Consider the following 18,058-nt stretch of genomic DNA (forward strand, 5'->3'; position numbering starts at 1 on the left):
GGATCCATAGGCACCGCTGCCCCTTTGCAATCCTGCATCCTGTATGTAGTCAGTAGTTGTTTAACTTTGTTCTGCTGACTAATTAGGCAGCTGCCATCTTGGGCCCAGCACACTTCCAACCCTAGATATGTCCTAACCGGGCCTAAGTCCTTCACTTTGAACTTACTGGACAATTGCTTGGCAAACCTTTTAGTTTGTTTATCTGTTTTACAGGCATACAATACATCATCTACATAGATCAGACAAAACTCTTGATCACTGCCTGTACCACGTACATAAACACAATTGTCAGCTGTACTCTGCTTGAAACCAAATGACACTAAGGCCTCATGGAAACATTTGTTCCAAGATCTTGCAGCCTGTTTGAGGCCATATAGAGCTTTGTTTAATTTCAACACTCTATTGGAACCTGTCTCATAACCAGGCGGTTCGGCTAGATACAGGTCTTCTGATATTGATGCATGTAAATATGCAGTCTGGATATCAAAGTGGTTTAACAGGAGTTTTCTCTTTGCTCCAAGCGTTAAAATCAGCCTTACACTGTCCCCCTTAGCAGTAGGGGAAAAAGTCTCGTCATAATCTTTTCCAGGCCTCTGAGAGTATCCTTGAGCCACTAAACGAGCTTTGTATTTGTACTCTCCTGTCACCAGAGGTTTAAGTTTGTACACCCACCTGCAGCCTACAATCTTTGCCCCCTCAGGCGCTGCTACTGGTGTAAAAACCTTGTGCTCATTCAGAGAGGACATCTCTTCCTCCATTGCCTGTTTCCAGCGCTCTGCCTCCTCTTTTGGTAACTTTAACACCTCCTGAAAACTCTTGGGCTCTGCAATTACACTAAACACGTTTGCAGTATCTGGAGAAAAACGCACCGGAGGCACTCCTTTGTTTTGTCTTTTAGATCTTCTGGGAGAAAATTTTTCTTCTGACCCACTTTCCTCCTCAGAACTACGACCTCTCTTTTGTTGCTTAGCAACTGGTCTCTGGCTAACTCCACTTTCTTGAGAGCTCTTATCTGAACTTTCCTCCCCCTCAGACTCTGATTCTCTGTGTCTACCTTCAGAGTCATGGAGCTCGTGGGAAGGTTCAAACCAAACCTCAGTATTGGCATGTAGTCTCTCCCAGCCACTATGTTCACAAAAACTGGCATTCCTGGAGATCACAATGCCATTTGTCCCTTCAGCAAAGCGGAAACCTTTTCCCAGCTCCTGGTAACCCACAAACACTAACTGTTTGGTCTTAGGATCTCCCTTCTTTCTCATTTGTTTCGGAATTAATACCCAGGCTTTTGATCCAAACACATGCAAATGGTCAATTTTAGGTTTTTTCTGAAACAATTTAAAGTACGGGGTTGTACCTATTGTTTGATGAAAGAGCCTATTTTGGAGATAACACGCGGTGAGCATGCTCTCCCCCCAATAAGACATGGGCAAATCAGCATCATCAAGCATGGCAAACATCATACCTTGTAAAGATCTGTTTTTTCGCTCTGCAACACCATTCTCCTCTGGGGAAAAAACGTTCGTTTTTCTATGCCCAATGCCACGCTCTTGTAACCAATCTCTAAAGGCATTTGACATAAATTCGCCACCTCTGTCCGTCTGAATCCTCCTGAGTTTAATGGACAGAAATCTTTCCACAGATGCCACCCAGCCTTTAAACTTAGTGAACACGTCACCCTTATTTTTCATGGGAAACACCCAAGAGTAACGCGTGGCGTCATCCACAATTGTTAGTGAAAAACGCGCTCCACCCCTGCTTACAGCAAATGGACCAATTACGTCCATGTGAACCAGCTGTAGCGGTGACTCACTAACTCTGTCACTTCTGGGGTAAGAGACTCTGTGGGTTTTAACCTTTTTACAAACATTACAATCAAGGTACTTGTTACAACTCTTTAAATTACCCCCATCAGCCAATTCAGACATTTTTAGTACACTTTTCCAGCAAGCATGCCCCATTTTCCTATGCAATAAGTGCACACAGTTGTCATGTATAGCTTTGTTATTCACTGCAGGCTGAGATTTACTGACTACTGCTGCAACTTGAGATCCTGCTTTAAGCCAAAACAAGCCTCCCTCTGACTTAGCAGTGCCTAAAATCTCACCAGCCTTCTTAATAATGCAACTGTCTCCTTCAAAATACACTTTAAACCCAGCTTTTAGCAAACAATCTACAGACATCAGATTGCTCCTTAATGACGGCACACAAAGTACATTTTGCAGGCATTCACGAAGACAAGGAACAAAAACTGCACCCCCCAAAATCACTTCGGAAGTACTTCCGTCTGCTAGAGCCACCTGGCTGCGCTGTGCTGAGTTCTTGGAAACAAACAATTCATCTGAATTCACGATGTGGCGAGATGCTCCCGAATCGACCACCCAGACCGCTTGTTTCTCATCAGCAATCTTGACCTCTCCGGTCACCAGCTGAGCCGACTGTTTTTGTTTGAAGAATTTCTTTTTACGCTGCTGCTGCTGCTGCTGCTGATCTCGTCTCTGCTCCTGCACCGGCAACTGAGACTTGACCAACTCCGGACATTGTCGTTTTAGATGCGCTGAAGACCCACATCGGAAACAACGCCTAACAGCAAACGCTGACTCCTCACCGGTACGCTGCTCTTGCTTCACCTCTGGCACGGCATGAGAACTCCTTCCAAACAGCCCGCCTGTAGAAGTCTCTGCAGCCAACGACCTTTCTTGCCTCTTCTGCCATTCTTCAATCAAACGCCCAGTAACGTAACTGACTGATAAATCACGCTCCTGTATGCCTTCTAGAGACAAAACTAAATTATCCCAACTTTCCGGGAGAGAACTCAAAATAATAGCCACCTTCTCCTGCTGGTCTAACGCACAGTCTCTTTCCTGTAGCGCAGCAAACTTTAACTGTAAACTGTGTAGGTGTTCTTGCATTGTAACCCCAGGCTGTAACATTGCCTTGTACAATGCCTTGCGAATGAACAGCTTGGAAACCGCTGTCTCACGCACATGGAGTTCTTTAAGTGCTTGCCACACACCTCTAGCTGTCTTGATTCCCCTCACATACGGCAACTGGGAATCTTCCAGCCCCAAGACAATTGTGGCCCTTGCTCTTTGGTCTTTATCGAGGTCTTCATCATCAGGCTTCGTAGGAAACTTACTCACCACTTGCCAGAGACGATCCCTCTGCAGCACTGCCTGCATGCGTTCCGACCACAGCAAGTAATTGGAGTCATTCAGACGCTCAAAAGCCATCTGACCTGGTTGTGAGGCCATCTTGAGAGCGATGTCCCTGGAACCCGGAACCAGCTACTCACGACCACCGAGAGAGAAAACAGGAACCACAGCACCCAGCACTCACACGCTGCAGCTGTTGTCCTTGTGTCCACTGCGTCACCAGCTCACCACAGTCAGGAACCAGCCGGAGTCCAACTGCTGCACCAACAGGAACAACAACTTCTGGAACTACTAGAACCAACACCGTTGATGCTGACACCACCGCAACTCAGGCTGGCAGCACAATGCCCATAACCTCATGGAACTTTGAAGTGTCAGGCATAGCCCTACTGGCTTTAGCCCAAACGTAGCAGAGTTTTCCTGCACAGCGAGGAAGCTAGTTGCGGCAGTAATGACTAGTCAGCTAGACTCAGAATAACTATTTACAGGATTTATTAAAAGGGAAAAATAAAACCAGCAGAGTTTCTGCATACAAATAAAAGCAAAATAAATCCTCTCTTTCTCTCTCTCAAAACCATACACAGCACTTCTAACTCCTAACACACCTCACATCAAACTGAGCTAGCAATCCCTTGATAACAGAGTTGAGTGCTGGTCGTTAACCAATCAGAGTGAGTAGTTTCTAGGTCAAGCAGACCTGGGCTTTCTGCCAAGAGTAAATTGACACCAGCTTGAGTTAATTGGTGAAGCTAGAATCTGCAAGTTTCCCACGAGAACCAATTAACAGAAACTGAACATTCTTGCAGTTAATAGAAGTCCACTTTCAAATTACATGTGGCAATTATTTCTATGCTGGGAACTGCTGAAATCCAATTATTTGCAACAGCAATAAAGAGAACACTATTTTCAAGGCTTGGGGATTGTCATTTACTGCCCTCTGGAGGATAAGCAAGGAGCTGAATAAATAAGAGATGGTTCTTTTTTTATAAAAAAGGTTTTTATTTCACATTCAGGCTTCCAATAAAGCTGCATCAGACCTGGATCACAATGTTTATAGAGATGAACTGTTTTATACCTTACTTTCTTCAGAACGCAAAGACGTAATCCATGCGGCAGGCAAAAAATACAGTCAGTCAAGTCATGGGTTCTGCAGTGTAAAACCCACAGGGCTCCCAACCCAACATACATTAAAAAGTTTTAGAACCATGAGACAAGAATTTGTGTGTCCTAAAGCAAATTCTGCAAGCCACAAGCTTAAATTTGCTGCCACTTGAACCAGCTCCCTATAACTGAAGATCACCACTGATACATTTTTAAATGTGGCTGACGTGGCGTGCAAAATTTCATCTTGCTTTTTAGTTTCGGCTTCTCCCATTCCACAGTACTTAAAGCATTAGCCTTACCGAGCTAAACTCCTCAACCCAGAGGTGTCCTTACACCTCCAAGAATCACACGCCTGTTTTCTTTCGGGAGTGGGGGTGGTGGAAATCACTGACTGGGGGCAAAGCAACAGCCTCACAGGTTTTTGCAGAGTTCCCTGAAGGAAGCTGGGGCTTTTATTTACCTTAGTAAAAGGTAAAGGACCCCTGGACAGTTAAGTCCTGCCAAAGGTGACTATGGGGTTGCAGCCCTCATCTTGCTTTCAGGCCGAGGGAGCCGGTGTTTTTACCTTAGTATCCTCAGATGACCTACTACCCAGAAGCAAATCTGCAATATTCTCTTTCCCCTGCCAAATACACTTTAAAAGGTACAATTGTGGCAGTAAGCCCCCACTTCCAAGGTGAGAGCTGGGAACGGATGGGAATGAGGATAGGAATGGAGCCCTGCTCATTCTTGCAAAGTCCCAGTTTCTCTTCCTGTAACATGGGTGTGTTTGGGGTTTTTAAAAAAATAAATAGAAAAGAAAGAGGAAGCAAGTTCTGGAGAGATGCTAGGAGCCAGGACTTCTGACCTTTCTTGGAAGGTGAACAAAAGCCAGTAGGAAAATCTAATAGTCAAAGGTGTTAGAAGATAAGATTTCTGGGAGTTCCCTCCCCACACACGCCCCAGGGAAACACTGGTGCCTAGTGAGGTGGCACTGGGTTATGGTATTCCTAAGTCCTCAGGTATGAGAACAAGTGAGGAGCTGAGTTTTCGAGACTCAACTCCTGGTTCCTTATAGTCGGATCCTCAACGATGGCTTCAACGATGAAACACACGTTAAAAAACAAGTCTTATGTTGAGTCCCATCTGCTCCCTCAGCCTCCAGGGCCTTTGGCAGCACTCCACGTCGCGGGCTTATGCCGGCCTTGCCTCAGCCGCATCACTCCTGCCGCTGGGGTTTCTCCAAAGTGCCATCTTTGTCCTTCTGGGAGGCTCGCCCTCTCTGGAGCCCCAGCCCTTTCCCCAGCAGGAAGATGGCCAATGCCCCCAAGTGGATGCAATAATAGATGGAGCTCCAGTAGCGGACGGTGTCCTCGAAGGTGAGCAGCACAAAGCCCATGCACATGTAGTCGTAGGCCCTCATCTTCAGGAACCACTGCACCCAGTCGCCATAGAGACGTCCAGCGGGGGTCAGGTGCCTCAAGAAGCCGCTCTCCATCGCCCCCTCAGCTGCTAGGCAGAGTGGGATGGTAAGGAAGCTGAGGTAGTAGCCGGGGTGAATCCCATGCCAGTATGCAGAGATGAGCATGGTCCAGGCGCTCCTAGGAAGAGAGAGAGCCTTCTCAGTCCAAGAATCCTCCCCTCAGGCCAATTCCAGCACATATCCCAGAACCCTTCACCATTTCTCCTCACACTTCCCTACTTATCAGTCCTTGACTCCTCCATTGCTGTTGTTACACATTGGTAAAGTCAATCCCAGAACCCTTCGCTGCAGCTCTCAAGCTAAGCTTCCCTTTACATTTTGTTGCCTTCCTAGTTCAGCTTATCTACAACCAAGTTGCTGATATCCTACACTTCTGTCAGCTCTTCCTCTCTTGGCCCACAGCCAACCAGCTATTCATACTCTGCCAAGAATAGTAACAATACTATGTCTGATACTTAAAAAAAAAAATCTATTCTGAAACATAAAACTGAGTCAGCAAGATGACACAATTAACCCAATGGCCTTTTCAAAAAGCCAGGTTTTCACCAATCGCCTGACAAAATATAGTGATGGAGCCCGATGGACCTCACTTGCAAGGAATTCCTCAGGATAGGCATCACAAAAACAAAAACACTATAGCTACTTGACACCAGCCCAGTGGCATAGCGTGGGGGGTGCAGGAGGGGCCGGCCGCACTGGGCGCAACATCTGGGGGGCGCGCTCGCACTCACAGCTCTCTGCCCCTACTTGGCTCACTTACTCTCACTGCAGTGCTGGCTGTGCGAATCAGATCCGAGCCGCTGGGTCGCCGCCCACTGTGGAGGGGGTGGGTGCCAGGTGTGCGGTGCGGAGAGAGAGCGAGGGACTATCTGGGGGAGGGACAGTGCAGCGGCTGCCCAGCGCAGAGCTGAGCGCGGGAGAGAACCACACCAGACCAGACCAGGCAGCAGCAAGAAGAAGCTGGCAGCGGCGGCAGGTTAGGGGGCGCAAATTACTTGCCTTGCCCCGGGTGCTGACAACCCACGCTACGCCGCTGCACCAGCCTCACATCCTTAAGTCATGTTATACAGACCTGAAAGATGACGCAGAAACACCAGAGACTGAGGACCTTGAGGAACTGGCAGGGCCCCATGAAGTCAATGCTTAGGCCCTTCAATGCCAACTGCTGTTCAGGAGTGTGGTTTAGGAGGCCGGAGTATATAAGGCCTCCCTCTTGAATCTTCCAGCTGCTGGAAACGGCACAAGTCTCTGGCTCACGGCACTGATTCTAGCTTCCTTGCTTTGCTATAAGAATATCCCCTCCCCTCCTGTGCTTTCAAGCAACTGCTGTTTAGAAGCATTACTGCCTCCAACTGTGGAGGAATAGCCACTGTGGACAATAGGCACTTGACCTCCATGAATCTGTCTAATCTTCTTTCAAAGCCATCTAAGTTGCTGGCTGTCACTACCTCCTGTGGGAGCAAGTGCCATAGTAAAAGAACACACTGTGTGAACAAGGACTTTCTTTACCTGTCCTGAATCTTCCAACATTCAGCTTCGTTGGGCGTCCATGATTTCAATGTCATGAAAGAAAAACTTTTCTCTATCCATTTTCTCCATGCCATGCATAATTTCATAAACTTCTAATGTGTGAACACTGCTTTGCCGTGCTGTACTTTAATTGGACAGATGGAGTCTCTGCACTGAACCTTGGTTTCTTTGGACCCTGCTGCATCCACAGCCCTGCCCTCTTGGGTTGACAACATGGGTGAAAGACTTGCGACTGGGCCCTTAAGCCCTTGAGGGCAACTCTTGGAGGGACTCGGGTGACAACTGGAGCAGGTGGGGAGGAATATACCAACTCCTACCATTTCATAGTCTTTCATGCCAACTGCCTTGCTTTCTCCATCTACAGTGGAAGCTTGTGTTATGTTACCCTTGGGTAACGTAAACTTCGGGTTCCGAAAGCGGCAAACCCGGAAGTGTTTCGCCGCTTGCGCATGAGCAGAAGCGTTCTATCGCCGTGCGTGCATGCGCAGAAGCAGTCTCTCCAGTTGCGAAACCTTCGGGATACAGCCAGACCTCCACAACAGATCCCGTTCGCAACCAGGGGTACCACTGTATTCCAGAATGTTCCACTGCACCATCCAAGGTCGCAATAATATTTTTGGCTCAACGTTTAGTTCTTTACTCACTATTTCTCACCTGCATATTTCTGCTACTCCCCCTCATGCCTGCATTTCTCTACTCTACCTGTCTTCAAATCAACCAACCACGTATCCCAGAATCCTCTTTACTGGCTGTTCCCAGAAGAACCTTCCCTGCAATTGATCTCAGAACCTCAGAGTCCACCACCACACTAATCCACCTCAACAGGCTATCTCCCCCATACCCCCCAATGGTACTGCTTTGCTCACCTTAAGACATAGGACCGGACGGGTGCACTTTTGTAAATGTACTGTGCCAACCACCATTGGACAGTCATGTTCCAGTAGCGCATGCCATCCTTCACCTTGACACAGAAGTCAGTGCCATGTGGATCAATGTTCTTGATTGTCTCATAATCATAGGTGATGCTGGATGCTCCCCCTTCATCCGAGTTGCTTTAGAAGTGTAAACAAAACAAGAACATCTTAATGCCCTCATGAATTGACTACTGCAGTGCTCTCTACATTGGGCTACCCTTGAAGACTGTATAGAAGATTTAGCTAGTGTCAGAATATGGCACCTTGCCTTCTGGGGGCAGGACAGTTCTATGCCATTCTCTAAATCTAGCCCATCTTCTATTGCAGACAGGGAACATCTCCTTGACTAACCTGCTGATCGGCACATATTCCACAGTGGGCCCACCGCCTGACCGTGATTTGGCGGTGGTTGGATAGGCACCGAAGGCAGCTGAAATGCAGGCGCATTCAGCGCAGAGCCAGGCGACATAGAAGCGCATGCGGAAGACGAAGAAGATGGGTATCATGTAGAAGATTCGGAACAGAAGTCCCTGTTCGTAGAAGGCGTCGCTCCGGACATATTGGAGGGGGAAGAAGTGAGATGCCACCAGGAAAAAGACCCCAAAGATGGGGATCATTTTCATTCTTGAAAGCAGCGGTTTCCAGCTAGGGATGATTGTGGAGTTAGGCTGGTTCAGCCAATCGTGGTAAGTGCGGTAGCGAAAAAACGGGCCTAGGTGCAAAAGAAAAGAAAAAAGAAATTGAGATCAACGAGCAGACAGAAATGAATTGTTCCTCAGAAAAACCAAGACACACAAAAGCCTCTCATGCAACCACACATCTTAATAACTTCAGTCTTAAGAGGATGTCTAGCTTGGGTGCTGGGTAAGAGTCTGATAGGCCCTGTAGCCTAGCCCTATGTCTTCTCACGGGATCTGGTGCCATAAGCAGAACCTGCAGGATCTCAGCATTCATTCCAAGCCCTCATTATCTGTTGCAGAAGTAGCGTTGGGATATTTTCGTGCTGTTCTCACAAAGCAGAAAAGGAAAGAACAATCAACGTTACCACACATGAACTGGAAAGACACACAAAGATAATGAATGGAGAGAGGAAGAAAGGCATATTATTTCCATAAACACCAAGGGTCAGAGGCATGCTGGTGCTACTACGGATACACACACGCACACACAATCATGCCACAAAACAAAAAACCAAAAGTCAGCAGCTGTGACGATTAGAACAACAGGCAAAGGTGAAATATGCTTGGTTCTTTGGACTTCCTGTTCTTATCTCTTATCTTGCTTTCTCTTCAAAAGAAAACTGAAACAGAAAATGGGAACCCCCAGGCCCTCTGTCTCCTGTCATCAATTTTCATATTTTGGTGAAGGGATACAGATTAAAGCTGTGGTAACCATGACAAACCCATCTCTAGAATTTGGTGCTGTACACATATTTCACCCTACCCAGTTTGACCACTGCTTTCTGTTAGGTAACTCAGGTACCTGTCATGAGCCCAACATAGCAATAACTGTAGCACAGTATCTCCACCAGTCCGGGCATTTTAGGGATCACGCCAATCAGTGGACTCTTGGCAAATGATGTCACATCCTGTTTCTTCGCCCAAGTGAGTTCTTGTACTTCGTTGGCTAAGCTCACCATCTGGGAGACACAGATTAAGGCATCATGGGAAATGAGCTTCCTAGGGAGCCCCTTCCCCACACCCCCGTCCAAAGCGCAGCCCCTCTTACCTTGAGAGTGAGTAAGAGCTGCACGGCATTGGTGAAAGGTGTTGGCTCTGGGAAGCCAAAGTAGGCGATTGTGCGGAAAAAGAGCAGGTAGGAAAAGGTCCAGCCAAGTGTCAGGTAGTGACAGGCCCTGGTGTGTGAGAGGGGAGAAGCAGATAAAAGGCTGTAAATATTAATGAAGTATTCATTATTCTTTAATGAATTGTTCTCCATAGAGGTGTGTCTGGCATCTTCTTTATGCAGCTTTCAGCAAATGCTAAAGATACACCTCTTTACCTTGGCTTTTGACATTTGAGGTGTATATTTTTAACACTGTGCTTTTGTTGTTGTAATCCATCCTGCAACATTAGGGTAATAATAATAATAATAATAATAATAATAATAATAATAATAATAATATCCACACACCCCACACACTCTACTCTGGCTGTTCCATTCTCACTGACCAATATCCTAATGTTGTAAATTTACTGAAGATATACATTTTCAAGACCTGCCCTATTTCTTTCCCAGACTGTATTTTTTTTCAAACTGTGTGTTTTTAATGTTGAAGTTAAAATTCTTGTAACCTGCCCTGTGACTTTAGGCTGAAGGGCAGGTAATAAATATAGCAACAATAATGACAGTAAAGTAATAATCTGGTAGATGTCTGTCCCATTTTGAGGGGCCTGGCTCTATGTCTCTGTGTCAAAAGGGACAAAACCTTCTTTTCTCTAAACCTGGGATATGTCTGTGGCCTTCTATGTGCTAATCAACTGCCACTTCTATCAGTCCTAGCCAGCATAGCCAGTGGTAGCCCAACCTCTGGAGGACCACTGGCTTATCTGCCCTGCTCTTAAGCCCCCCATTATTTCAACTTTTCAAACCTCAGAGGTAGAAATTCCGGGAGATCCGATTCCCGCAATCTCAACCTTGCCTGCTAAACTGTAGCCACCTGCAAATAACCAAACCACATTTGCAAGGTGTCTTGATTCATCTTACTAGGCCTCCTGGCCCACCACACAGAACTACAAGCATACCCCCCCGGTGTTTCCCATTCCACCACCTCCCAGCTTCCTCCTTTACCTTGGTGAGATGTTGATTATCAGCCAAGTCCCCAGGATGGTGATAAGCGAGTGGAGGGTGTGGATGTGGCAGGTGGCCAGCGTGAGCACGAGCCCCGCAGCTGCCCCTCCAAACTGCTTGATCCTCAGGTCTGTGGGGAATAAGCAGATGGAAAAAATTCCCCTATTGTGAACAGATCCAACCCAGTGAGTTCAGGAGTTAGGGATTGCAAGTCAGTTCAACAAAGGAGAATGCAGGGAAAGAGAGATTAGACCTTGGTGGTAAAGCAAAATATTTACATGCACAGGACACCCCCCCAGCACAATCATTCAGTCAATTCCCATTACAGTACTTCCTGTTCAAGATCAGATAATAAGTGATGGAAAAGACTTCTGCCCAAGACCACTGAGAGCTGCTCCTAAGGAGAACATTAAACTAAAGGGAGAAATAGTTTTATCTCGAATAAGGCAGCTTTTTGGAGTCCCCATTTCTTGTTTGCACTCCCCCCCCCCGGCAATCCTTCAGCTCCAGAAAAAAAACCCCAAATGGAATATTCCATTCTTATTAATTATTTTATCTTTTTTATAATTTTGTAGCCCGCCCTTAATCCAAGGACCCTGGGCTGGAGAATACTACACCCTCAATGAATAACATTCAACACCTTTATGTGTTACTGATAAAGGCTTGAATTCAGAGCAGAAACTTACTAGCAACCAGTGCAGACTCTTGTACCTTTTAAAGGTGCACAAAATTCTACTAAGGCTGCAGATTCTCCCGTCATTACAGAATAGTAAAATCCACACTGAGCAGAATACTGAATTCTCTGCAACTGGGCATTTTTATCTTATTATGCCAGGACGTTGTCAGCTAACTGCCTCCCAGTCCATTTACAGACCCAGTTTAAAGTGCTGATTTTAATCTAGAGCCCAAAACAGCTTGGAACCTTAAGATCTCCTTCATAAGTCTAGCAACAGGTGTCTCTACCAAGGAGAGGGTATTTTTGGTAGTGCCACTCTGACCATGCAATATGTGCTCCCCAAAAAGGCTCTCCTGGTGCTCAGCACCAGGTGAACATATTTTCTTACTCAGCCAAGCTTTTAAATTGTGTTTTAAATCTGTCCTTTTACTGTTGACTTCTAATCATGATATTTTGCATTTTGGAGAATTGCTTTTGTCTGTTTTGTTTGCCTGCTACCTGGGGAATTAGCAAGATTTCTGTATCACTTCATTAAAAACACACACATAGACCACCGCTGCATAGATGGACAGCTATATAAATGCAACATATCAAAAGAAAGAACTTCATCACAGGGCCTTAGGAGTCCTTGGGCAATGCTGGGTTGCTTAAATCTGACTCTGCAACAGTTGTGCCCCCCCCCCCGACACAACGTCATCTCCTCCAACTCACTTTGGCCACCCAGATTTAGCACTCACCCCCTTTCTTGAAGAGGAAGCCGATGGGGATGGAAACGAGAAGGACTGCCAAGTAGATGACTTCATCGGGTGACATTGTGGCTGGCAAGAGATGCAGAGAGTCAGAACAGGCTGTGCAGAATGGTTTGGAGAGATTAATGCTGGGAATACTGGAAATAACCAGGGAGAAGGCTGTGCTACTGGTCCAGCAGCTGGTTTGAGGTAGGGTGAATAGCTTTGAAGGAAGTGGCCCAGATGCTTGGGGCTGCATATTAATATTATACCAGAAAGGTAAAAGCAAGGTTGTCAAGGCACCTGGATTCTGGTATCAAAGGAGGGGAAACCTAAGGGATGGTGGCGTAAAGCAATAATCTTGCAGCATGCTACTACTTGGGTGGGGGTGGGACTGGGAGGGAGGGGATAGTCACCCAATGAAACGGATGAGCAATATATTCAGGACAAAGAAAAGACAGGACTTCTTCACACACAGTGCCTGATTAATTTATGCAATTTAGAGAAGAAAGTGAATTCAGAGAGGGCAGATGTATTATTTATTACATTTATAGACCACCTTTTGTTCCAAGGAGCTCAAGGAAGTTTACATGGTTCTCCTCTCCTCGTCTTATCCTCACGACAACTCTGAGAAACAGGGACTAGCACAAGCTCACCCAGGGAGCTTCATGGCTGCATGGGGATTCAAACCCTGGGTTTGCCAGTTCCTAATCCAGCACTCTAACCGTTACACCATGATGGCTCTCACTGTATTAGTCAATGGCTACCAGTCATGACAGGATGAGACCTGGCATGGATCTTGCCTGTGCGGAAGGCACAGCACTTGCCTCAGTGCTCAGTCGCCTTCCAGATATTGTTGACATTCAACTCCCATCCCATCATCCCCAGTCAGCTTAGCCAAGGGGCAGGGATGATGGGAGTTGTAGTCCAACAACAAATGGGGACACAAGGTTGAAGAACACTGCTCCATTCCATTCCCACCCAAGTTTCAGGTTGTTGGAAAGGCAAACGAATGATGAAAGTTTGCAAATTCCACCAAATAACCTCAAACGTAGAAGGATTAATAGTTGGATGTGGTGGTTTGTTTATACAGATTATAAACTGCTGCAAAGTCCTCTGGTGCAACTTGGCTTCAAAGAAGTCTTAAGTAATAAGTTAAGTTTTTGTGAGACACCAATAAAAAGCATTTCTGAATACCATCCATCTGAAGCAACATATGACGTTTCCCTCTAGCCTTGTGAGATGATCTGTCTGGTTGCAACCAGCAAGTAAACCTTCTCAGCAAGAGAAGCATTACCCCTTTCAAACAATTATAATAAAAAATATTTAGTGTCTAGGATCACAGTTTCCCCAATAACGTCCCCAATTTCTTTTATCCCCTGTTTCCAGAAAGGATCTTAGGGACTCTTATTTGAAGGTGTTTTTTTTTTGTACTTCTGCAAATCTTATGGTAGGGATGGGGAGCTTGTGGAATTACTGGAATGCAACTCAGCACCCCTAATCGTGGCCCTCCCCTGAACAGCATTCCTATGCCTTTAACACAGGAGTAAATTGTGGCCTTCCAGGTGTTGAGACTGCAATTCCCATCAGCCCCAACCACCATAAACAATAATCAGGGATGCTGGGAGTTGTAGTCCAGCAATACCTAAAGAACTGCAGGTTAGCCACCCTTGCCTGATGTCCAGCCAGCAGAAATATAACATGCTTATTCTATCACTTCATCTCTGTGGCAGGAAAGGCACCACCTGTTCAACTTCTGCCTGCTAGGTGGGAAACATGTGGCCCTCCAGATGTTGTTGAAATACAATTCCTAGCCAATGTAGCTAGTGGCCAGGAGTTCCTAGAGTTGTAGTCCATCAACATCTGGAGGACCACAGGCTCCCCATCCCTGTGTTAAAGGCACAGACGAGCACTGCCAGGGGGAGAAAGTTGGCAACTCTATTTTGGGATTGGAATCCCCACTCAAAGCACCCCAGGTGGAGTAGTCCAGCCATTCTATGGCTACTTCTACAATATTCATTTAAAGCGATATCATACATATCATGCAGATGGGGCCTTAGGATGTTACGTGTGTTAAAAGGTCACAAATCTGCTTTTTCTTAAGCATCTTCCCTATGGATTGTGCAGGCTACTGAAAGGTGGGGCAGCTTGTGGGGACCAAACAGGGGTCAAGGGTATGAGCCAGGTCTCTTCGCTTTCTTCTAAGGAGGAGAGTGGAGCAAGTAATAGAATCATAGGTTTGTAGAGTTGGAAGGGACCACGAGGATCGTCTAGTCCAATCCCCTGCAATGCAGGAATCTTGTTGCCCAACGTGGGGCTCAAACCCACAACACCGAGATTAGGAGTCTCATGCTCACACACAGAAAGAACTGTCAGCTGCAGGCTACCACACCTTTCAGAGGTGCACAGAACAAAACAAGAAGGCACGCTGGGTGAGGAAACCCCCCTCCTCTTTTTATTGATTGATTTGATTGTATTTGTACCCCACTCTTCAGCCCAAAAGGCTCCCAGAGTGGCTTATGGACAGTCAATTAAAACAAGACAATCCCTATCTGCAGGCTTACAATAATAATATGGGGGGGGGGGGGAGAAACATGACACACAAGGGGAAAGGGACAGGGAGGGAAGAGGAAAAAAACCAATTTTGTGCAACTCTGAAAAGTACAGGTGCTCTCTTTCTACCTTGCTCCCAGCCTTTCACATTCCGAGCTTCATTTACAAAGACAGATTGCAAGGCAACCCCCCCCCCTTTCCTCCTGACCCCGCTGGGGATGACTGTAGCTGAACACACCCAGACCAGTTTCCACACACTCCACCCCCGCCACTTTCTCCCCATTCCTCTGTGCTGATGTCCTTGTCTCCCTGTAATCCCTTGCATCTCTCCTCCACCCCATGCTTTCTATATTTAAATAGGAATCCTTCAGCTAGATTAAAAGCAAGTGTCTATCTAAGGAGTCCAGCAAGACGCACACAGAGAGCACGCACGCACGCGCGCGCGCACACACACACACACACACACACACACACTCTTCCCCTCCAGTGAATCACTAGATGAGAGTTTGCAGTAGGCTTGTACCATGCATAGTTTTGTAGGCCAACTGCAGCCCATTCCACTTTGCCTGGCATCCCTTGGGTAGAGGGAGAATTCCAAACACTCATTACTTGCAACTTTTACCCAAACCTTTGGAGGAACAGCTAATGTCCACCCAAGCCCATCCTACATAGGGATGAGAGAATCGCAATGTCTACACATCTCCTCCCCTTTGCTGGATTCAGAGGTAAATGCTGGGGCTGACTCCAATTCCCCCCGCAAATTTGCAGCTTCGTGGCCCACCGCCATCAAAGGCTCCTTCATTGACATGAGTTGCTGGGGGAAGGAAAGCCTTGTGTGCTGTTGAAGTAGGCAAGGGTATTGTTGCTGAGAGCAAAGACATGGACTAAAGTGGGTGTAGAGGGTGCAGGAAGCCCTGCTAGGTGAAGAAAGTGCAGAGAATCCTGGAAAGTTGGGTGGTTTTCTGTGTGAGGAACAGATGGAGGTATATAGACAGGAGTGTTATGCGAAGGACAGGAAAATAGGAAGTAGGTAAGAAATTAAGCTGAAGAGACACTGAAGAGGGTGAGGGAATCTAAGGCTCCATACATTGAAAAGTCCCAGGACCTGTAGTTTGTTAAGGTTGCTGGGAATTGTAGCTCTGTGTTAAACTACAGTTCCCATGATCCTTTGAGAGGGAGTGAACAGACGTCTTGACATGCCCTGCTACAGGTGAGAAAGTGCTCCGTTCAGAGAGACTTGATGGTGCAGAGGGAAGTGCACATTATGGGAGGCAGGAATAAAAACAGTTAACATGGGCTAAAAGGAAAAGGAAAACAACTCTGAGTTAGAGTTGCCTAAGGAACTTGCCTAAAGCAAAAATCTGATATGAAATTACTAGTTTCTTAAACGTCTGAAGAATTTGGAGTGGAGCTACAGGTTTTATTTTTTGTTTTAATAAGATGGGACAACAGAGCCGGAGAGGTTTAACCTAGAGAATATAAGATTAAGCAAGCAGTCTTCACATATATGGAAGGGCTGGCATGCAGAAGACAGGGCAGAATTGTTACCTGTTGCTCCAAGGGGCAAGACTATCCAAATCTGCAGGGAAGCAGATAAACATTAAGAGGAACTTCCTGACAGTATCAGCTGGGCAGTGGAGCAGGCTGGAGGTGCTTCAGCAGAGGCCCACATGCCAGGGATGTTGTAGTTGCATTTGTTCATTTCTTAACAAAGCACAACGTGAGCCATTTTTTTCCCACTGGGAAAAGAAATGCCACCTACTTAATTTCTCCCTTGTGTGCAGCTATAATTGTGCTTCGAAGACTTTCTAGAAAACATCATGGCAATGCTCCTTTAACCTTTGCCAAATACTTCCTTGCCCACTCTCCATCCATCAGATGGGAGCTGAAGTCCCAAACATCTGAAGGGCCCCAGCTTGGCTGGGTTAGAATACCCAAAGTGGAAAAGCTTCAGCGGAATTCCTGTAGTAGAGCAAGAAGAATATTCAGCCCTAAATTTAGCACCTCTGGGTATGTGCAGAATCCACTCCCCCAGTTAACAGCACTAAACAACCCCAGTAAATCTGGGGTTACAGGTAAGAGCTAATCATTTGCCTGCTTAGGAGCAAAACACAACGACTTGTCAACTTCCAGGGCTCCACCAACCGCAAAATGAAAGGGGGGAAACCCTTGGTAGCAGGAAATATTTTTGTGGGGTTTTTCATCTGATGAGGAATGTAAGGAAGAATATTTTTTTTAATCCTCTGGGAAACTAGAGGGGAAAATAAGTGGCAGGGTCATTCCTCAGGTAGGTGTTGCATGCACATACCAGATTAAAATGGGGGGGGGGGACACTGAATGCAATGTGAGGAAGAGATCTATCAAAAAGCAGGGTTCAGGGAGACTGGCGCTGCACATCCCGGGTGGGTGATTAAGGCTATAACTACACTGTATAATACCTGAAAATAGAGCACCAAGACGTGCTGGCTCCTATTTATCCCCGCTATACTCCTGGGTAAGTCATCTGTTCCCCCATCTAGATCTTACGCCTGAGCAAAAAATAAAATAAAATTGCCCCATCTATGTTTGACACCGATCTAGGGAACCCTGGAGCCCTGGCTCCTAGCCTTAGGCCCCATACTGGTGAGCCACTAAAACCCGCTTCATCCTTTCCCCTGGAACCCAGGAGTCCGGCTTGCCAGCACCACAATAGTCTCGTTTTCCCAAATCAACCACCCCGCCCGGCACTCACCTCTTCGGAGGGCCCTTTCAGCACGTGCTGCTGCCCAAAGGGGGAATCGAGAGCCGGGCTGAAGGAGGGAAGGGCAAGAAGCGGCAGCCTAGGAGCGCGATGCAAAGAGCTCAGCTCCTTGCAAAATCCATTTCTGAGATGACTGCCCCACCTCCCCCTTCGCCTCCAAGCAGCCTTGCAAAACAATTTCTCAATCTTAGGTGCGCGCTTCCTGTCCCCCTTGCACAGTTTCCTTTGCTTTGCAAGATGAACTGTGCGCGATGGAAGGGGAGGCGGTGTGTGCATGCTTCCCCACCCTCCTCCTTCTCCTCCTCCTTTGCACCGCCTCTGTCTTCCAAGACCCATGCCATTGGCTCCTTCTCCGACCGTCTATTGGACACCGGAGCCATCACTCCAAGCTCTTCGGCTGTGGCGAAAG

General features: G+C 46.8%; 1 protein-coding gene and 1 long non-coding RNA gene across 2 annotated transcripts; both read right to left on the minus strand.

Annotated features, from left to right (window-relative positions):
* Window positions 1-4,130: 4,130 nt before the first annotated feature.
* Window positions 4,131-17,969, minus strand: MBOAT7 (membrane bound acylglycerophosphatidylinositol O-acyltransferase MBOAT7). Its single transcript, XM_083471747.1, has 8 exons — window positions 17,641-17,969; window positions 12,366-12,446; window positions 10,953-11,082; window positions 9,891-10,017; window positions 9,645-9,801; window positions 8,514-8,874; window positions 8,115-8,300; window positions 4,131-5,836 (listed from the first exon to the last, which is right to left on the minus strand). The coding sequence occupies exons 2-8, from the start codon at window positions 12,439-12,441 to the stop codon at window positions 5,455-5,457; spliced, it is 1,419 nt and encodes a 472-aa protein (XP_083327873.1). The 5' UTR covers window positions 12,442-12,446; window positions 17,641-17,969; the 3' UTR covers window positions 4,131-5,454.
* On the minus strand, window positions 6,187-6,793 carry LOC310691757. Its single transcript, XR_014518557.1, has 2 exons — window positions 6,748-6,793; window positions 6,187-6,360 (listed from the first exon to the last, which is right to left on the minus strand). It is a non-coding gene; the product is annotated as an uncharacterized lncRNA (long non-coding RNA).
* Window positions 17,970-18,058: the final 89 nt, after the last annotated feature.

Source organism: Podarcis liolepis (genome assembly GCF_965112155.1).
Source record: "Podarcis liolepis genome assembly, chromosome: 13".
NCBI lineage: Eukaryota > Metazoa > Chordata > Lepidosauria > Squamata > Lacertidae > Podarcis > Podarcis liolepis.

Excerpts from the sequence above, each read along its gene's own strand:
- MBOAT7 (XM_083471747.1), bottom strand. The coding sequence starts at position 12,441 with ATGTCACCCGATGAAGTCATCTACTTGGCAGTCCTTCTCGTTTCCATC. Across the intron at positions 9,802-9,890 it reads AGCTCTTACTCACTCTCAAG|ATGGTGAGCTTAGCCAACGA; the intron begins GTAAGAGGGGCT and ends TGTGTCTCCCAG. Across the intron at positions 8,301-8,513 it reads GAATATGTGCCGATCAGCAG|CAACTCGGATGAAGGGGGAG; the intron begins GTTAGTCAAGGA and ends ACACTTCTAAAG.